The sequence below is a fragment of the Nasonia vitripennis genome, chromosome 2 (assembly GCF_009193385.2).
Source record: "Nasonia vitripennis strain AsymCx chromosome 2, Nvit_psr_1.1, whole genome shotgun sequence".
In the NCBI taxonomy this organism is placed as follows: Eukaryota; Metazoa; Arthropoda; class Insecta; order Hymenoptera; family Pteromalidae; genus Nasonia; species Nasonia vitripennis.
The window spans coordinates 28962050-28984617 of record NC_045758.1 but is presented as its reverse complement, the minus strand read 5'-3'; the positions used below and the strand labels follow the sequence as shown (position 1 = coordinate 28984617).

Below are 22568 nucleotides of genomic sequence, written 5' to 3'. Positions count from 1 at the left end.
CGATCTCGCGCAAGCTACACTGCGCCGCGGTAGCTATGCGCGAGCGGACGACAGATGTGATTTAATGTAGCGCGTAAATCAAGTTGGGAACTCGCGAGGTCGGTAGCTTTCTCTTCTCTCCGCATCGGCGTCTTCTCTCTCGCGAGTGCAGCCGGCGCGGGTCAAGCATGAATAATACACCGGCGTCGCGCAATCGTGAGTCAAGCCTTGCCAATGCAGTGTCGCGATATTGACAATGTGTGTGGTGTCTATATACACTGGATATCTCTCGCGGTGTGTGGGTTGGGGTTGGTTTATGTTCGGTAAAATCGTAATTTCTGTCACCTGTGCAGTCGAGCCTTGCAACATTTCCTTAAAGATCCTCCTGTGGATGTAGGCGATAACTACGATACTCGAATCGAAAAAAAGCGTAAACTTCGCACTTTTCTTATCTCCTCAACGTTCACGATCGATGCAAGATTAAGCGGACACTTTACACACTTGCGAACTCCATCCATCCGTCTAGCTTTACTGTTACACACTATATCGGCTTTTACGTCCGGCGATATAACGTACTTCGGAAAATTTACTCTCTCGCCGATCGTGGCTTTCGAAATTAAATTTTTTCCCTCCCCACCCACCCACACTCGCTTATTTACTTTTACTGTCATTACCGTCATATAAAATCGGGTTAATAGTCGCACTCGATAAATCAATTTAAAATCGCGTTAATCGAGCGCGACTGCGCACATAATGAGCGCGTAACTCGCCGCGCTCGCGCGCATTTCCGGGGGACATTTCACTTTCCGCATCGCCGCCGCAGCGGAGAGAAAAGTTGACCGCGAGAAGGTAAAAAGCAGTAGCCGATTATTAACGATCGTTAGGCGGTTATAGCTGGGGTAGGTATATAATGCCGAGCGCGATCGGCCGGAAACTGTCTGCGGCTGATTATCGGCAAGACAGCGCGTGTATACGTGTAGCTACACACATTGTGCGCATATAACCGGTAATCATCGTAACTCGATCGGCCGGTGAACCGATTTTGTGTGTATGTGTGTGTATACCCCCGTTGTGTTTTCTCTTCCTTGTAAACGAGCTCTCTGTGACGGGGAAATGGTTATTGATCGACGCTAGCTCTAATCCAGTTACTCGTTGCATTTTTCGCGGTTGCTGCATTTCACGGGGATATATTTATGTTTGTATGTGGTTCCTGTTTTGATCGACGGTGTGTACGTTCGCACGTAATTTTATAATTCATATGTATTTCTAGAAAGCATTTTCGAGTTGACACTCGCCGCGAAGATAATCGTTGTTATTAATACACGGGTAATAACCACGATTTCTATATCATTCAAACCAGTCGTTCGATCAACTTGAACTAACTATAAACCCTAATCTCTCCGTACATTCCCGATCGCAGACCGGTTGAAACCACCTAAAACTGCATACTTTCCTGTCCATCAGAAAGAGCGCAGGGGAACAGCACATCCGCGAACGGGGCAACATCTCCACCCCTCCACTCCAACTCAAGGGGTAGCGTACAGCCTCTAGTGACGTCATCCCTTGAGTGGGGAGAGATGAACTCGCGCATGCGCAGCTCTTCCCAACCCTCCGTTACCCATACAAAGAACGAGCAGTGCGTGGAGGGGGTGACGAGGAGTCGCTGTGCGGGTATATCGTGAGCGCGCAGCCCACACGAGGTGAACGACCGACCTAGACTCGCGAGCCAGCGAGTCAGGGGTGTGCAATCGTGCCGCCGCTCACTCGCTCGCTTTATACACTGTCTGTATGCGTTGAGATGTGTGCGAGCATGTGTGCGTGTGTGTATTGCTGGAGAGCTGAGAAGCCGGCAGCGAGCTCAACCCTCCTTGGAAGCAATCTACAAGGGTAGGCTTTGCACCCTATGGCTCCTACGTGTGTCTGTGTGATGATGCATCGAGCGGAGTTATCGTGCGGGTGGGAGATGGAATTTTCATTTCCTTCCTATATACGTTTTTCGATCGATATCGTTACGAAGGGGAGGATTAGAAAGTGAACGATCTTATCCGTGCAAAGATTTTATTGCAACAACGCGAAGCGACTGCATCGATTACGAAACTCCTACGCGCCGCAACTCATTCACAATCCATGCGTCTAAAAATACCCCGAAACCGGCAGTATAAGCCGAGCAAAAAAGCGCGACGACGATATAAGAAGCGCAAAAAACTCTTAAAGCTCGCCGTTGTATAAATCCCAACCGCGTATACGTCCCCGCTGGCGCGCACACACACACGTACACCTATACAACACACACCACGTGGCCGGTATTGATCCCCTCGACGCTCGCTCACGACAAAGAACGCGCGCGCACACCCAGGGTTGCCGCTCACACGTACACGAGTCTCTCGCGCTCGCGCGAGGGTAGCAGCCTAGTGCCCCTGCCTCGCCGGTCGTTCACCCCGAGCGCTCGCGTCTATAGATATACACTCGTGTACGTGTATACAGATATATACGCGTATACGGCAAGGAGCAGAGAAGCTCTCGCGGACTGTACTTGACCCCGAGGATCCACGCGTATAGACGTGTGTATGTACGCGTCGTTGTATACGTGCGTGTGGATTTGCGTGAGGGAGGAGTAGTAGTTGTAAGACGAGTGGAATATGCGGCTCTTGGTGGAGATGATCGGCTGCTAGAGGTGCGGGATTCGAATACACCGTCGTGAGATTTTTCCGGGATGGAGTGGGTGATTCATCACGAGGGGGTGAATAAGATTTTTTTCCTGTAGGGTGGAAAAAGGTGTAATTAATCGTCAAGGGCTGAGTGTTGAGTTACGCAATTATCCAAGGGAAATTCACGTCTGTCAGAGTCAATTACGCTGTTTAGGATATATACTACGACTATTTTACTCACGGTAAACGGACATGGCAAATGATCAAATCAGAGTACATACTATTCTCATCTACGTCCTTGTGACAGCTTACCTGAAAGCAAAAGACAAAAAATCTCATTAGCATTCACATTGCGCGTAACTTGAAAAATATTAAAAAACTACAAAGAAAAGTACATAGTGCTGCACGCGTGTCTCACGCACGTGCGAGAGGAATAAAGAAAAGCGAGAGAAGTGAACGGCGAGCATATAGCCTTCGATCGTATCCCTGACCTCCGCTCGACGGGCCGATTTTTCATTTTCGTGTATTTTTAGATGCCGATCACGCATTTGCAAGTTAAATGCTGGACTACGTGCGGATTCGGCTTCTCTATACATTACACACACACACACACACTCGACGACGAAAATTGGGAAAGTCGCGCCTGTATGCGTATAATGAAAAACGAGGATGGCCGTGTGGTAACGCGACGATCGAACGGTGTAACTGTCATCGTTGTTAATGAGTTGATTCAGAAAGTTTTATTTAGTCGAGCGAGCTGGCCAAGGCCCGTCGTTTTGAGATCTTTGGAGGTCAATGCCAGAGTCTCGTTTTGAAACGATACACCGATCAGAATGCTGAACTTGAAAGTTTCTCTACGCGCGATCTTTAAAGACCAAAGCTTCGCGAAACGCGCTATAATATAATGCTTTTTGTTGCCTTCGGGAAATCGAATTTTCCGGAGAGACTCGTCTCAAAGGAGTTCCTTTTCTCTTGTTGGACTGGGTATATGGAAGAAGAAGAAGAAAAAAGACTCGGGGTCGGACCCTACCATCCCTTTCCGAAACGCGGGGGAAAGCCCCAGAAGAAGAGGAAGACGAGCACACACACACAGGCGCCGGGGAAAACTCGTCGGAGGCTTTGTTGCGCGAGGGGAGTTTTTCCGGAGCCGACGACGACGTAATATGCTTCTATGTTGGAGAGAAAGAGATTTTTTTTCTTATACGAAGGAAAATCGTAATGCTAAGGTCGCGTGATGTAAGCTCGGGAGATAAGACAATAATTCGGTCGCGGGAGTTATTCAAATGGATTCATGTATGCCGACGGATTTACAAGTGTATTAGGGAATACCCGAAGACGTGAAGCTTGTTTATAAACGCCAAAATATGCGTGAAAAGTATGCACCGATGAGGTGTGATGAATAATGTAAGGCAAACTTCTAAAAATCGAAAAGTTAAATTTTCTCTGTGTGCAGCCAATAAAAGTAACACGTAACTCCCAAAAAAATACCATACACCTTTCCATCGGAGTATTACGTATAAAATTACGACACCAACGTAGCCGAAAAAAACGAGCCTATCGGTCAATTAGACCACGCCTATATATAGCGAATAAATTCGAGCGAGCGAGCGCGTCCCAGAGTGCATTAACCCCGCGCGCGGTTCCCTTATATACGTTATACACAGAGGGGATGACGGCGCTCTCTCGTTCGCCTCTTTCTTCTTCTATATATACACGTCGCGTATAATACATCGTGTACGAGTGAATGTACATATAGCCCTCTCTGATGTATACAAGTATATAGGAGAGCACCTGCGACCTCCTCTAATCCACGTGGCGAGCACGTGGTCCTCTTTCGTGCGTGTGCGCGAGCGGAGTTGTAAAAATAAGGAAGGAGGAAGAAAGAGAGAAAGAAGGAGATGGCTATCGACCATCAAGGGCAAGGATGTGTCGGGATCGTAAAGACCGCGAGAGTGAGAGAGAGAGAGAGAGAGAGAGAGAGAGAGAGAGAGAGAGAGAGAGACGAAGAGAGAAGAGCTGGATGTACGTGCGAAGGACGGCGGAAGTAGCCGGCGAGACGGTCTGCTGAGGACGTGGTGTGCGGGGATTCAGGTATGATTTTTTTCTTTTTTTTTCTTTTTATTAAAAATGTGTTTGGCGAACTGCGATCTCTTGATGGGCAATTCACGGAATTTCGCTCTTTGTTAAAATCGAAATAAAGTATTTCTCAAACCAAAACAAACCTTCTTTTCGAATCTCCGACAGACAGCGAAAACCTCTCCTCCCACCGAAATCCACCCCTTCGCACTCGAAACTCCCGGAAAAAATCAACTCCACCACATAGCCGACGAGTCTCCAAACAGGCTTCGCAATTAATCCACAAGCGTATAAAAGCCAACTCGCGAAGCGCATCGACATCCGTCCGGCTCACAATCCGCGCGTCTACTAGCTATACAGCACAACAGAAAAGCCCCGTCGTCGTCGGCAGCGGCGGCGAGTCAACGAACGTCAAATTGGGTCTGGCGCTGCCGCCGCCGCCGTTAGGATTTTGGACAACCCTCGCGTTCGTATCGAGCGGCAATGCCAAGGGCAAGGGCGCCTGTGTGCGCGCGCGCGCGCGCAAGCAAGCAAGCCTGTTCTCTTCCTCTTTCTATATACAGAGCTAGGATGTGCGGGACTCGCGCATGCGCGGACATTTTCGGAATTTTCGACGACCCCTGTGCGTGTGCGAGTCGTTCGCAAGATTGCCTATGGGGGTAGGGGATGAGATGAGGGGAGATCAGCTGGAGGGTTATTGGGCGAGGGGTAGTGGGGGAGTGTAGGGGAATGGTTCATGGTGGGTGTTCAGGTGCGAGGATTGGTGTAGTTTTTTTCGTTTCGTTGTATAGTCTTGTGTCATCGCTCGGGTCTCGTTATCGCAGATGTTCACGCTCGAAAGGGTTCTTGACTGCGTGATGTGATTCATCAATTTTTTCGCTCTCAGCATACGTTCGGCCGCTTAGCGGTACACATAAGGGTCCCGCAACCCTTCCATCATACTCTCGTCTTCGACGTGCGGAGATTCGATCTCTCGTACGGTCTCAAATTTATCCAACCCTTCCAAAGCGTTTACCGCAATTCGCCGTTACGATCCAGCGCTTACGTCATCCATCTCCTTTCAAAATTGTCCACGCGCGCATAACGGCAATTTTTCATTTCACGCTGAAAACCGCAAAATTCACAGCTCTATCTCGTCGAATTTCGCAACTAGATATGTATACCGAATGAAAGGCCACACCGAACGCATATAATAGACTCGCACACCGGCAAAATTTCATTGCCGTAACGCGGCGCGCATTTGCGCAGCTGGCTTACGCGCCGCTAACTATCCTCTAAGAGAAAGCTGCCGTCGCGGGAGGTTAACGCACTCGTACCTATAACGATGATGTTTCTCTCTAGCGTTGCGTAAACGAGACGCAGTCGACGCTGCCTTTTCAAGGTATAGAGCAGCGCTGTATACACCGGATAGAGACGTGTGGGTAGCTCACGCGGGAAATCGACGAGCTACACACACGCGGTGAAAAGTATACCTTGTAGACGCACGAGTGTATGTAATCGGTAATTGCCGTCGCCGCTGATGGAAAATCGCGATTAGGAAGTTGACGGGCATCTATGTAAAGTTTTATTTGTTTACGAAACAATGCTTCACTATCGCGGATTTACGAGAGAGAATCGAAAGCGTCGGCTCGAGATGACGGGCTGAGAAAAAGTAAACACGCGAATGGTCGGATGAAAGCAAACACTCCGCGAAGTAGGCGGCAACACGCAAAGGAAGCCCCCCTAGGGCTGAAACGTCGCGAGAGAGAAGAGTTACAGTTCTCTCGCGGGGCTGATGAAAATATCGCACACACGGGCTTAATAATAGCGGCACTGACTCGCTGCCGACGCGCTGCGCGCGTAATCAAAGCCGAACGAGCTTTTTCACGACTACTGTACATATTATACAGTGTAATTTATTGAAACCTTAATTTGGTACGGTATTAGTTTAGAAAATCTCGAAGAAATCGGCGAAAACTCACTCGTCGCCGCTTTTCGCCAGCCAATAATCGCCCGTCAAAACGTCGGAAGACATAAGCTATACTATCGGGAGTAAATCAAAAACCAATTACCCGTGATCATTAAAGCAGGCCGTATAAAGCCGCATTAAACCCGCATCTCGAGCACCAAAAAGTGGCAGTATAATCGCAAAAAACAAACGCTGCTCGCCTGATGACGACCAATGAAACTTTTTTTCTCGCACCACCGGCCATTTCCTAAACGATCGCTTTTCCGACGAACGCCGCGATTGCTCCGACCCACACACGTGTAATGGGTGCACATGTGTGTATGGAAGCAGGAAGCGCGGTTGAGAGGCACTGCGAGAGAGGAGAAAGTGCCCGGCGACCGACATATTTTACGTTCGCTCGGTTAACTCGCCGTGTGTGCGTGTACGTGTGCGGATATCTATAGGATGTATCGAGTGCAGACGGTGGAAATAGAGACGAGGCGCGATGGAGATGCCTTTTTTACGGAAGTCGCGTCGTTTACCATCTTATTTAAGCAATTAAAGAGGCTACACCTCCGGCACAATTCGTTCTCCCTCGCAAACGCATAGATAACTACAACAGCCCAACGCATTACCGCAAGCTCGACGGATTCCCACGCCCCCGAGAAGATGTCGAGCGTCAAATTCCCGCAATTTTTTCCTCTATTCAACTCTCGTTTTTCCCCCTTTTACACACATCCCACAGGTCGGCACGCCGGGCAATTAGTTGAGCGCGCGCGCACATGCTCCGCTAAACGTGATCAAAGGGCTGCAGCAGCGCAGACTTACGCGCTGTGTGTGTCATTCTTATTTCACGGGGTGCGCTGCGCTCGCGAATGTAGGTCACAAGAGTTCTTTGCTGAATAGAGAACAACTCGTTAATGAGCGCGCGTGCCGGGACTTCTTTCGAGTTTTTGCTCCTCGTGGGTGTTCGATTAGCGGAGGCTGTTATTAGAGAAATAATTAAGTAAAGCGTTTTATTTTTTTTTTTTGATAATTCGTCGAGTCCTCCTCTTACGCGAGTTGGTAATGCGCAAAACCTGTCGCGGGAGCAACTTTCATCGCGAAACCTTTTCGTTTCGAACTTGCCCAGAAAGAGAGTGAGAGGAAGGGGGACACATGTGCATACTTATAAGGTGGTTGCCCCGATTACGTTTTGCTCTTGTACTTTCTTCGAGAGTAAGAGAGATATATCCTTTACGGTTGTACTTCAAATATTGACTCTAGATAGAAATCAACGTGGGATTATTAATAACCGCAAGTTTATAATAACTCTCTCGACGAATGATCGCAGCCGCGTTTAAAACCTGAAGCGCTACGATTTTTATCGAGACACTTAAACCGAAGAAACTCCAGCCTCGTTTATATTTATCTGCGAATTTCTATCGCGCGTTAAATAAACACGAAGCGCATCGCAGCGCACTACAGCTCTTAACGACCGACTAAAATAATTCCAACAAATGACTTCGCGCAAAGTCTCGGCTTACGATCGAGATTTATCTCTCCACCGCCACCTAATAACCGGCTGCACTTCTCCATCTAAATCCGTACCGCGGGCCGAAATCTCGCGCCCACCTCTATACGTTTTCCCTTATATATAACTGCAGCGGATAGAGCACTTGTGTGAGTCACTTTCGCCTCTCTCGCGAAAATATACGTGACTCGCATACGAGGTCACATATACACAAGGTATACGTGGAGAGTCTTGCATTAGAAAAACAATCGTCGAATCCGCCGGGGGGAGAATAAGAAATTCAGCGCGCTCTTTGAACAGCCGTTTGAGATCACTTTCGCAGATGCACTCGCGAAGGATAATGGCATACACGCATACGCGTGTGCGCGTCGAGTTAATTTGCTCTACAGCTGATTTTTATCGGAGCCGACGCTCATTGCGTTCAGTTTTATCGTGTAGCGAAATAAAAATCTCCGTATACTTATTTCCAAGCGAAAAATCCTCGATGTAAATCAAAGGGGTTTCCCAATAAAATCCAGCTCACGCTTGAAAATCTTGTGTCGATAGGCAAAAAAAAACAGCGCAGCGATCGTGCATCTCGAAAAATCGTGCAAAACCCAGAGAAAGTCAACGCTTCTTTAGCATATACACTTCTGCGCTACGGTGCTCTTTTATATTCTAATACACAGTAGTATAGAGCACACGTGTATAGGAAAATCGCGACGAAGATCTTTATCGTCGCCGTCGTCGTGCTTGTCCCCACTATGAAAATCCCGACGCGAGCATTTTCGCAAGTGCAAGGTAGTAGTGCGATGCAGTTCTCCAGCGAAAGTTCCTTACGTCATTCGCTCCTGTGTGTCTGGCTCGAGTTTGAGAATGTGTGCGGAGCATACTCATGGCTTCTGTTCCTCGTTTTTACGATTGCAATATACAGATGCTTTTTATTTACGACCGGGATTTTCGTCGTCGTCGTTCTTGGCGCGAAATTGATTACCCTTTGGAGTAGCCGCGCTTTTTCGATAAATTTTCTATTGTGCAGTGTGTGTAAAACGAGAGAAATAAAATGTGCGGACTCGCAGTAGTGCAGGGCTCTGCGTAGGCTGAATTTACCCGAGCTATTTCCATTAACCCATTTCTCCTTCTCGTCGGCGTCGACGAGAGCCTCGAGAAAAGCTATAAGCCGCGCGCGCGCGCATATTTTCACACCACAGCTTCTCTCTCGCCGGCACTTGTTTTTCATGGGCTATTTTGTCGGGATCTCGAGACTTAATCACGAGCGACGTTTCAGTTTCAAGCTCGTATTATCGATCCGAGTAAGCGACTGCTGAAAGTTGTTAATTTTTTAACACCCCGCGGTACGTATACAGTGTATATAAGCGACTCTGCTCCACATTTGCACTGTCGCTGAATCATTCAGACTCGCGGACGGATATGGGAGATGCGCCGTAAGGTTTAATAGATAATGAGAGCGAATGCGCGAGTTGTATGGGGTCGGCTTGTTTTTTTTTCGCTTTGCATCAAAAATTTGAATTTTCCGTTAAGATTCGCGGAGGAAGGTATATAATTGCAAAGTGTGTATACGCTCGTTGGAGTGCATGTGCTTAACCCACATAGATAAACTTTATCCCCAAATGCGCGCGATAGAGAGCAAGTGAGGTCAGATCGTGTATGGAAGCACGACTCGCTGAAGTTTATTCCGGAGAAGACTTTGAAATGAAATATATCCACGTAATAGATCGCGTCGTCTCGCTCGAACTTCTACAATAAAAAACTTGGAGATCCACGTCGCGTAAAGTAATTAAAACTCTCGTACAGTTTTGAAAGTGACGTAAATTAGCTCGTCCGCGCACTTCGTGTAAATGAAATTCAATATTGGAAGAGCGCGAAAGAACGTTATCCCTTCCTTCGTCATCTCGAGTATTGTAAAACACGAGACTATAACCGTCTCGGCAATAATATATTCCTTCGAACGATATTCGGGGTCGAAGAAATTAAAAAAACTGTATATACATAGCGAGAGCCAAACGTGACGACGCCACTGCAACGGCGGCGGCCGGAAGCGATAACCGGTGCAATGGTCGAAACCAAAGTGGGTCTCGATAAGGAGTCTGACCTCGAACGTCGGTTTATCCGTGAACCGGGATAAAATAGGCTCTCGTGCTCTTGTTGTAACTTTTTTTCAGATCTTATCTCTACGATACGTCCGATGGTAACAAGTAGTATACATTTGAAATGCTTTTCGATTTCATAAACAGCGAAATGATCGACGAAGTGAAACCCGGAGCGTTTGGTCACGGATTTGAGCTTCGGAGTCTTTTCATAAAACGTTGAGCGTTCATCCTTCCGGTTTCTCTCGCGGCGAGAGAACTGCGGGCGTAAGAGTGAAACCGGTAGGATGATCGATCAACGAGTAAAAGAGCGTGAAAACAAACGGTCGGTTACAACATTCGCGGGTCGACGAACTCCTCGCTGAATGGCTCTATGGTGTATAGCACAATCACACTGTCATTGCCCGGATATACGGCATAACGCCTAAAAAAGCGCTGTAGGCAATTGAAATCGATTGAAAGCTTTGGTATCCTCTCGATTCTGTGCCGAGTCTTTCAAATCGATACACCATTGGCCGTAACAGAATAGCACGAAAGCTCGTTAAACTTCTAATTAAAATTCAAAAAAAGATCAAGCCATTCTAATTCCACATTCTACTCGGGTGAAAATTCAAGAAAATCCAGAGCGAAAGCTCTATAGTCACACCATAGTTATGAACGAAGCTTTATAACAAGCAGCAGCGGCGTCGCGTCGCCGACGCCGTCGTCGTCGTGTTGCAATGGCCCAGAAGCGGTAGCTAGGCGAAGGGTCAAAAACACCGAGTGGCATGGTTTCTAGGCCACGTCGCCGCTATCTATAAACCCCTGCCGCCGCCGCCGCCGCCTCCCTCTTCTCTCCCCCACTGCACCTCCTCCTCCTCTTCCTACTTTGTGCCCCAGACGTCGCCACCTACCTACACTGCAAGTGCATGCATGTGCGTGCTGATGTGCTTGCAGTGCTCGAGTACGCGAGCTTTTTTCATCAGACATGCTTGTCGTCTCAGAATTTTCGTATCAACAGTTATTTGTAATAATAAAATTACTAGAGAGAGCGTATATTCGGTAGGCGGAGCCAGAGAGGAAGCCGCGAGCTTTAAATAGAGAAAGATAGAGCTCTAATATTTCCGTTTCCGCACGAAGAGATACAGCGACACAGCAGCAGCGCGGCTATTGGACACGAAGGAAGAAAAGCTGTGACCTAGAAGCCCGCGACGGATCATGACCGATTCCGAGTTTTTTGACATTCGCCCCGCGGGGGTCGGACACACGGATCGATACAGCTGCTTCGAGAGAGCTTTCGAGCGCGGATTAAACTATCCTCTCTCGAAAACTAAAATACCCCGCTCTCGAGCTTTTCCAGGCTAGAACCAAACGGAAAATCCATCGCGAGCGCTTATTACGTAACCGGTTACGAAACAGCGCTCGTCACGCATTGCATTGACTCTCGGAGAAAGTGGCAAAGGAGGCGGGAGAGAGACCGCGACCTGTTCCAGCGGTGGCGGTAGCGACGGAGAGTGAGAGGATTCATGAAGTGGATGTACCAGTTAATCAGCCAACGGATTGATCCTCTCGCTCGCTCTGCGCGTCATGGGCAAGCTCGTAACGGCCGGTTGTGCCTAGCTGCACTTCCTTCATGTCTATATTTGCGGCTAATGGGCCGCGCGCTTGTTTCAGATCCCATCGACGATGACGCGATGCGGTAGAGCGAGCGGCTATTTGCGCGCAGTCGTTCTAACTAGGCGAGTTCCTCGCGCAGTGATTTCTCGTACCTCCTTTTTTTCAAAATAATCGATCGAATCACGAATTCGGTCATTGCTCCTAAAAAATCCTTTCTAAGCTCCAGTGCCTTCTCTCTCTCTCTCTCTCTCTCTCTCTCTCTCTCTCTCTCTCTCTCTCTCTCTCTCTCTCTCTCTTATTCAAAAACGTCTGGTTATACTCGGTACGGTGTAGACTTGCGGGTTGAAAACTGCGCCGCGAGTCTCGAGCCAGAGGCACTTTCACTATTCCTCTCTTTTGCTCTCGGCTCGCGCGCAGCAAGCCTCTCGTCGTTCGCCGCAGACAAAAGCCGCCGCCGACGAGAAAGAGACTTCCTGAACACGCCGCCGCGACGGCCTGGTAATTTCACGATTGACTTGAGAAAACGGCAAGACACAGGCGGATTCCGTTATATTCACGTCTATATGTATACCTGTGTACGGAGACGAGATGGCCGAGCGAGTTCGTAGACCCCTTTTATATTCGAGGGATTACGAGAGAGAGATATAACTTTTACCGCTTGACCTCAGACGATAAGCAAGGCTAATTAATTGCCGCGCGCGAGCGCAGGAGCCAGTGGAAAAGTTGAGCGCGGGTTGCCGCCGTGTTGCAGCGGCTCCACTTATGTAATATCGAGCCACTGCTGCTGCTGTTGCTGGCGGCTCTGCACTAGAGCGGCTGTTACGCCGGCTGGAGTTTCTCGCGTGTGAATTCTTGGAAACGCTGGGATTCTCGAGATATTCGTCTATTTCTGCTATTTTAATTCTTTTTTTTCTTTCGTTTCGGTTATTTTTATTCAAAGACGCTTTTTTTACACGTAATATAAAGTCTATATACGCGGCACAACCGCTCCAACGGGTCACTTCTTTTCCTGTTGCACAACTTCCTCGCTAATTATTTACCCGCAGCTTCGGCGCGCGCGTTGCATGAAAACTCCTAGCCCACTCTTACGGGCTCAGCTTTTTATTTATAACAGCGTCTGCTGCTGCTGCGGCTGCTTTTCCACTTTTACATTTTTCCCGACCCAGCGCGTTTCCTTAATCAAATAGGAAGTGACTCTATCCGATTTTAATTAAGGGATTACGTAATTCGAGGGAGAGAGGAGGGATGGGAGGAAAAAAGGCGCCGCTGCACCGATAGAGAGAGAGAGAGAGAGAGAGCCTTTCTATTTTTGCGCCGTGTAGAGAAGGAAATCGCAAAGTGAAACGCGCGCGCTCACCGGTGTCTGCGGATGGAATCAAAGCGCCGGCAATGATTTGTAGGATCGAGTCGTTGATATGACTGCTTATTTACGTAAGAGAAGCGCGACGTAATTTTTTAAGAACAAAAGGATAAATTTTGATTTTCGAAGATACGCCCACACCATAGAAAGTACTGTCAGTATACATAGTGCGGCGAACGACTAAAATTGCATACGAGCTGCGCAGCGGGAAGCGGCTATATAGTAGGCTAGATCTGGGCAGCGGTCGTTATATTTTCGGCCGAATGTTCCTATAATAGAACCCATGCGAGGATGCTGCGGGCACATAGGGCTCTCTTTCTCTCAAGAGAGACAGGCGAATAATTAAAAAAAGCTCGCCTGGAATGACGATTCGAGGTTGGGCGTCAACGTACTTCCTCGTGCGTAACCCAATTAAAGCCGATTATTTAACGACGCACGCACTGGCTTCTGTATACGCGTATGCGTTCCGTTTTTTTCTCGTTTAATCGGTCTTTGTGTACTTTAACCGTTATCGTATAAAATAATTGATAATTTAAAAGAAATACAAAAACAGTCCCCAATCTTCCAAATAACCAATCCCGTCATCCTACACGCCCAACTCGTTTCAACACGTGTGAAATGCGCGCGCGAGTCTGGCCTAAGCCGGGCCCCTACTACTCGCTACTAACGCAGCGCTCTTTTGTGAACGCCAGCAGAGTTCACTGGCGGTCGTCGTGACCGAAAAACTTTGGCAATAAACTTACGCACGAGCCGTAGCGCTCGCAACCGACGCCGCAAGCGGGCATAGTTTCACTGCTTGCGTAACGCGTGTAACACACACACACATACAGAGCTGCCGCCCGCTCGAGTTTAGCTCTCTATCTCTCTCTCCCGAGAGAGTCGAGAAGTTCGCTGCAGTCGCGAGTCAATGGCACGTGGAATACAAGATACTCGATAATCGCTTGGCCCACTTGCTCGGGACGCGTATCTCGGATTTCACGAAGGTCAAGACGAAGATTCGTTCGCGTTGGATTTGGAGACGTTTCTACTTCATTTCGATGATTGAATCATGTTCAAACCGCGAATGCACATAAGCGTCCGTGTAAGCGTCACGTGCGCGCGAGCGAGAAACAGAAACTTTTTCCCCGGTGTATATATATCCCATTGCGTGCATCGACCGCGCGGCGCTCGACGGAAGTGAAAAACACGTCTCACTCCCCCGCACGTTATATAGAGAGGCGACGCATAAAAGAGATGCTGCCGCGGCTCGACCTATTTACGCGCAAAATCGACGAGGCGAATAAAACGCGCGACCGAACGAGAGAGAGAGAGAAATAAATATATACGCGTATGCCGTTTTAATAACGGTTTTAATGCGACCGGCTCTGCTGGTGATTAAAAAAGCGTAACTGGTTCATGGGGGTATACGCTACGCGTGTAATAATGAAGAGCCGCGTAAAGAATGACGCTTCTTTCGACGATGACGCTGTGAGCGCGGGATTTAAGCTTCGTTATTGTTATGAGGGGGGATGGGGTGATTTGCATGGATATGAAAAGCCACGAGCTTTTGTTCGCTGCTGTATTGCGCGTATTCGAGAAAAGGTGTGAAAAGTGTAGGATTAAAATTTTCTCAAAAATCTGGGACGAAGACTCGCTGCTTGTTTTTGTGTTCAGAGGATCGTAGGAGGTCAAGGTTTCCAGCGAGAAAAATACCGAGTATGTTGGGTAATCTCGTCGAAAACTACTTTGCCATTATTACGATTACAGATCTCGCTATATTTATGTCTATGAAAAACGATCGATGTATGTCTAAAATAAAATTCATCCAAAAACAATAATCCACGAGACACAAACGCACCTGTATTATATTAATCGCGATGGATCCGTATAGATGCGCTCACAGGCGATAGTTTCTCCGGTTGCGCAACTAATGGCTGCAGTGCAGTGCCACTGTTACCCACACAACCGAATAGGAGAAAATCGGCGTTACCGCAGCTTCGAAAAAATCAAAGAATCATCCTGTCCAAGAGCTTTGATGTTGTCGTGGATTGAGCAACTTTGTCTGCGCGAGGAACCGATTTGTCCCTTTGAAGATCGTAAGAGTCCATTAAAGATAACCGGTCATTCGCAACGCATCACAAAGTTGCAGTTATAGTATGAGTGGATCAAGCAAAAGACCAGCTGCTGTCAATAAAACTGCATCACAATCCAAAATTTAACGAGGATTGTTGTAGAGGTACACCGCTATAAATACATTTCGGATGCAAATCATGATACGGGAAATCGAAAAGTGCCTAGGCGCCACCTATTGTTGCTAGTCAGAAACACGGAGAATTCGAAAAGTGGGGGAAGCGTGTTGTCCTGCACGAATTTTTCCTTCTCATATTTTATACACAATTCATTCAAATTTGGAAAATGCTAATGTCGTTTTTAAATTCTGTCGTGAGAAATTGTTGACGATCTTCGAGGATAGTGGATATTATGTAAATAGAGATTGCTGTCAGCTATACACACGTACTTACTTTTGTCGTACTGTTTTAACAGATGCATCTAATTTGTATACCAGCTTTTTCTCTGCGGACGTAGTTTCAACTTACCTGAAACACAAAAGATAAAAATTATGTTAGAATTATTACAGTCGAAAGTACGAAAAAACAAATTTTTACATTTTCTTTTTCATGAAAGTTACGAAAACTCTTTACTTCGGAAATTCGCATTCTGCACAAAAAAAAAAATAAATCCTCCAAAATAGTAGCAAAACAGCCGCGGACACGGTACGCCGACGCAAGACGACACGGCCGCGGTTGAGCACCGCTGAGGCATGTGTCTGCGCAACGTTGCACCGCGGCGCTACACGTTATATACATATATACACATGTGTGTGTATATATATCTATATATATAGGCTCGCGAGAGCTCGGGTCGAGTCGCGAGCGGAGTTATGGCGTTGCGCAAAGGTTCGAAAAGTTCATGATACAAAGTCACATTACGAAAAGGCCCGACGACGACGCCGCCGCTGCTGCTGGCTGCTTATTGTGTGCGAGAGAGACGATCGTGCGTTTTATCGCACGGGTATAATAACGGTGATTGATCCAATCGCGGAGGCTTCTTTTTTTTCCTCCAATATTCACGTATGCGTATGTGCAAGTTGGCCTATTTTGGGAGGTTTTATCTCTTCTTTCTTTTACACGGCGTCTTATCGGAGATGTACCGATAGATTCGCTTTATTTACTTTGGACTCGAGTGCTCGGAGAGAAAAGCTCCGATGTTTAAGTTAGAGACGATAGGCTCTCGATAATACGCTCATCATAGGCTTGCGTATAAAGCTAAAACTTGATAAATTATCCTAAAAATTATCTTGCGTTAAATTAACATGACTGATAAATTAATAATTCCACTATGCTAATATCTACATTCAAACCCCACGCGAAAGCGTCGACTCAGTATCGGCGAAATTCTCTCGAAAACAAACTCCTCCTTTCGGTCGAAATCGCGCGCAGAGATACGGCTGACGAATATTTTCCAAAGTCATCATACCGCGCGCGGACGTTCGCGCGGTTATGCGGCTTTATGATTTTTGGCAAGAGTTCCCGTGCCCTAGTTGTCGCGCAGCGCTAAAAGTTAGCTTTATCGACGTCCTGCCACACACGCGGTACCATCGCCAAATTGCCTGCCGCGTTTCGAAGGCTACTCTTTTTATGGACTTCATTTCTATTCAGACGCCCGAAGAGAGAAAGAGAGCCACATGAAAATGCACTTCGGTTTTATTAGTTCTTTTTGTACGTTACACGGTATCATTTTCCGGAATAAAGTTCGTCCTACCGAAAAAAAGACAATTAAAACCCGTACGAAACCCTAAACGCCAGACCTTCGCAGCTCTATGTAACGCATTTCCCGTCAAGGATCAAAATCACAAACGATACTCAACGGTTTCTCCGACCTCGTCGTCGTCGTTTCTGTACAAAACGCGCATGTATTATATGCAGATGATCCTCGACCTCGCAGGCAGAAAGGAAACTGCGCGTTATATTACAAACGAGCGCGAAAATACGAAGGTTCGTCGTCGTTTTACGACGAGAACGTGAACAACGTTCGACCGACTTCTCTCTTCTATACACAGTGAGATCGTCACGAGGATCGATAACGCGAGATTTTACGCGCAAGCGCACTTCGTCCATCCCTCGAGCTATGCAGTCAACGGGGTTTTCCTTTCAGCTGTCTGTCCTTTCGGCCATGACTCTTTTGCGGGACGTTTGAGCCAGGCTTTGGGAGGATTAGCGAGTATTTCGAAGTATACATTCGTGTGGTGAGGCATACAGGAAGAAGAGAACCGAATTAAAAGCCGGAGATACCACGGCGAGTTTAAATTAGGAATAATCCCTCGAGGAAACCTACTAGAAAAGAAACACCTGACGTGAATCATCCAAAACTACGCCGCTCGCGCGCCGTTACTCAACATCACGCGCTCGCGTATACAACGAAATCCTCTTGCATAATAACACCCGCCGCACGCATAATCCCCCCTTCCTCCACCTCGAAACGCAATAAAAATGCGCACACTTTCTCCCTCCTCTCTGTCACTCCGCCTAATAACGGAATTATCAAAGTGTAAACACGCGAGGAATTTTCGTGACTCGTCGCGCGCGAGCTGAGAGTCATGGGTAAAATTCGTCGATGTTGCAATTTCGCCGGTTAGCGGCGGCAGGCTAGCGAGAGAGAGAGAGAGAGAGAGAGAGAGAGAGAGAGAGAGAGAGAGAGAGAGAGAGAGAGAACGATTCACCTCGTGTGGCCTAAATAAACAACCGAGAATACATCGACCTGCGCCGTCGGCCGAGCGAACTAACGCCTGGCTATTTCCCTCTTTCTATTTCTCTCCCGCGCCTGCGCCACTGTGTATGCGTGTGTGTGTGTGTGTGTGTGTGTGTGTGTGTGTGTGTGTGTATGCAAGTGTCTGCCGAGTCTAGACTCTGTGCGCCTTTACGCTGTATTATTAAGTGCGGCTTTTCGTCGATTCACGGGATTCTCCTGTTTTATTTTTCGAGAAGATCGTTCGGCCGTTTTTTTTATATAGTTATAATTTTACAATCCTCAATACGAAATAAATCCTTTTCAGTTAACGCTTTCTCCAATAAGCGCTCGCCCCTAATCTCAACGCTATCCCAGCGCGGCAAAAACGTTCCGCAGCGCACACAGTGCATGCACAGTATATACAGAGAGAGAGAGAGAGAGAGAGAGAGAGAGAGAGAGAGAGAGAGAGAGAGAGAGAGCATCGTCGTCGGCGCCGCAGTTAGTTTTCGCTATCGTCGTAGTCGGCGGCGGCGGCAATTTTTCCACCTAGTTTTTCGAGGTATTGACGAGACGTTTTTTGCCGGCCTACTTCGGCGTTATCGGCACCGCAGCTTATAACACACACATGCTGCTATGCAGTCGGGAAAATTGCCTTCGGTTTCTTTATCTACAACTGCGCTGCGCTTCTCGCTCTTTCCGTCTCTCCCACGTATATCGTGCGTGTGCGGCGAGACAAACGCGAGATATCGCCGCGGTGCGAGAGAGCTTGTCATTGAAAGTGTGTTCAAGATCTAGTGCGGCAGCTGCTGCTGCTCGAGCGCCTGCGCGATGATGATCGTTGGCTCTTGGCTCGTCGCGGTTTTAATTATTTTTTTTTAGTCTGATATTAGATCGATTGAAGAAGATGAAAAATCGCCACGGAGTTTGATTTTCTCTGCTTAATTGCACTGCGAAGATGATCCAATTCGATGCGACGAGCGATGGATCTCGGCTGGAAACTTTGAGATTGTAATCCAGTTTTCGCGGAAGTGTGTGATACATATATACTTTCGTCACTTAGCGGGAAGGTAATAATTACGCGGGAAATTCGGCTTTTAAATTTTACGACGTATTCCGCGCGTTCCAAAGGGTATAAAGTATTAATTCGACGAGACTAACGAGCTCAATCCGAACGAGGTATTTAAAACTAACAACGTTATAACCAGCGAGCTTTATCCATATTTCATTTTCACCCTCCTCCTCCTCCTTATAAATTATAAATCAAGCTCTCTCTCCCGCCTCTCTCTATCATCACGTCTCGACAACGGCGTCCGGATAAAGACGCGCAATATAATAGACACACCTATATTATGCTCTTCGCATAAATACATTCAGCGAATTTAACGAGCGCCGAGTTTTATCATCGGTCACGAGCAAACACTCGCGATCCAAGGTTCTCTATCTCTCGAGTTATAACAGTGTATCGAGAGACGTATACACACACACACACACAGTCGATCGAATGGAAATCGCTTCAGAAATTAATATATATATCTGTGAGTGCGCTATACGTCGACGTTGCGCGCGCGGGTGACGATACCGAGAAGCCGACCCTGCGCTGACCTAGTATCGAACGATCCAGGGATGCGTCGGCCTCTTCTTTCTTTCTTTTTTTCTCTCTGCGAACTTATACCGACAATAAGCTGTATGAATCTCGGCGAAGTTTAGCGCATATAAGCGATCCTTCGTATAAGCGGAACTTCAGTGACGATATAAGCGTTCCGTTGTGATAAAGCGAATCGATTGCAGGAGAAAAATAAGATACATATAGAGAGGCACGTCGAGTGAGCTGTTTGCGTCGCGCTTTTTTTCTCCGATATGTATACGACGACGGAAAGAAGAAGAAGAAAGAGCGAGCGATCCTCTCAAGGATTTCAAATACTTCTTGACCCAGATCTTGGCGCTGCCGACGGCGACTCGCGACGAACAATTGTTTGGTATGAATTGTTATTGACAGGAAAACCGAGTCACGTAAGAGGCAAGAATTTTTTTTCAGTCTTCTCGCGCGTTGCGGATTATCTTCGGAATTTTTCGAATTATCTCGAGAGCCTCTCGTACATCTTAATTATGAGCGCGTTATTTTTATTTCTCGCGTCGATAATATGCGCGCAGCTTCAAGATTACGGCCGCGGTCGCAGAGATGCAAAATTTATGCGCGCGACCTTCCGTCATTTATTTTACACTCGATATTCTACCTGGAAACGTGCGGCCGATCGTAGTTTGCGCGATAATTGCAATAGTGAGAAGGAAAAAGAAAATTGTTTTATGGATGCTTTTATGGCTCTCCGATGTATGATTGCGAAGAAAACGTCGAAACTCGTTGGTTTTTCCAATCGACGACGCTGAAAGAAAGCGCTTTTTCCTTGCTGATTAAACACCGAGATACGCGCCGATTATTCGCGCACGAGCTTCGTGCGCCAAAGTGGAGGATCGAACTGGGTTAAACATTTTCGAACTGAGAAAATTAAAGCAAGTCCAAACTTTATTAAGACGCTGGGCAAGAGGAAGAAAAAAACGGAGCGAAAACTTATTGCGCATAGAATGCTTGAAAAAGTTCTCGCACTGAAATGCATACATCGGCTGACGCGGTGCGGCTGGCGCCAGTTTCAAACTTTTGCAAGCCTGATCTCGGGATGTTGAGATATTACACGGTATATTTCTGCATATAATAGAGGAGCGTGCGGCACGCGATAGAGCGTAAAATTGGACTACATCGCAAGACGAAGTGGTCCTTTCCGCAAAGTGCGCTGTTTTTCAACAAACTTTGCAGGGTTTCTGCAACGACGTTTGCGAGCATAAATTAAATATCAAGAAGAGTGGGCGTGTGTACGGATCTCGAGTCGCGGAAAGAAAAAGCTCATTAAGTCACGGAGCCGAGAGAGGAAAAAAAGTGCGAAGAAACGAAGGGAAAATGAGTGCTCGGGAAAGATGACGGCTGAGAGGTCGACGACGACTGGAAGTCTGGAAAGCTGAAAAAGCAGAAGTTGAAGAACGAGCGGACACGGATACTTTCGGCGAAGTTTCGGAGACTCTTCCTTTTTGCTTATCATTGCATGCCACGGTTTCTGCAAGCAGAGTTTCTCTTACTTTTGCCAGTGACAGAATTACAAAAACTCTCCCTCGAAAAAACCATCATCATCCCACACGTAATCGCTCAGCCCATCGCGTGCACATCGCATAACTCGCGCTACACCTCCTCTCTCTTCGCATCAGCAGCACACAGCAGCTTCGCAACTCGTCAGAGCGAGTGGTCACGGACGAGAACAGCATGGCGGGACTGCTAGCTGCAGCAGCAGCACAGTAGAGGAGGGAGCGGCCCTCGGTATAGCGAGCGAGAGAACGGTGGGGAGGTGGGGTCTAGGAGGGTTACGTGCTGTAGTATCGGTCATTACCTCCGAGCCGTGTAACTAGGTCAGTCGTCGCACGAGAGGCGGGGAGGGGGAGGAGAAGACCGAGAGCCGTACTGCGCGCGCTGCGCCGAGCGAGCAAGCGAGCGATGCGTCGATGAGGTTCAAATTCACGGTGCGCGCAAGCGAGCGAGCAGCGCCATTGACGTGAGGCCGCCGAGAGAGAGCGAGAACGACGATGTCATATGCGCGGATACAACGTGTATAATACGTGCGGAGGTGCACGTAGAGCTGGCGCTCTTTGTACTGCGTAGGCGTATGCGCGAGGAGAATGAGGGAAACGAGGCTTGCGATGGGTTTGTTGTTCGAAAATTAGCCGCGAATCGTTTTCGAAAAGCGCGTAAAACCCAGCCTTGCATAAACGCGGCGGCCAAGGCATCGCGCGATGATCATCGGGAAGCGAGGACCTTGGTATCTCCCGCTCGCGTCGCTCGCGATTGGCCGACGTCGCACGTGATTCGCTATTAAAGTCCAAGACCTATCTTACTACGCTCTCGACTGTGCGCTAGACGTTATTTCGAGTTCATTGGAGCCGAAGGTCGGACAACGTCTCGACGTCGTCGTCGTCGTCGTCCGATTACTTGTCCGAGTTTCGAATCTTCCGAGAGGACTTCGAACGTCCCGAGGGTGTATTGGAACTTTATATCGAGATGGCTTCGAGCTGTGTAATTTCTTTGACCTGATATTGGACTGAGGGTTTGAGGCTGTATAACGGTTGGGATTTCATTTAGCCGAAAATCGATGTAATGCCGTGAGATTTCTGCATACACGCAAGAGCGTAAGTTTGGAGCCGGAAAATAAAGAAAAATGAGGAGGAGGAGCTACGCGATCCAATTCGCGTTTCGCTGAGCGTAGACCGGTTTAACGATGATTACCATAAGCACGTGAGCTCGAGCTTCGCTGGATTTTTTGCGGGCTGCGCTTTTATGAAATTACGAAGAGTATTCAGCATTTTTTAATATTAAACAGCCGCGGAACTTTTCATAAAGACACTTTGATTCACATTAAATCCAACCGCGAAGGAGTATATTTTTACCCCAGAATTAAATCCGTTTCTTCTTGCGCCTTTATTAAAAGCATTCTCTCTTCCTCTCTCGTATCAAAATTCGAGCCGCGGCCGCAAGCTCTAAATACTCCCACGAATCGACCTGAATCTCCGCGACTATCTC

The 22568-nt window shown here is 47.7% G+C and overlaps 1 protein-coding gene across 3 annotated transcripts in view; it reads right to left on the bottom strand.

Annotated features, from left to right (window-relative positions):
• LOC100119978 (hormone receptor 4) overlaps positions 1 to 22568 on the bottom strand; it is a 110892-nt gene that overhangs the window by 42356 nt on the left and 45968 nt on the right. For all 3 annotated transcript variants that reach the window (XM_031924358.2, XM_008205996.3, XM_008206002.4), the window contains exon 2: positions 2909 to 2939. In XM_031924358.2, the coding sequence (XP_031780218.1) occupies positions 2909 to 2939 (31 nt within the window). The remainder of the gene's footprint in view (positions 1 to 2908; positions 2940 to 22568) is intronic.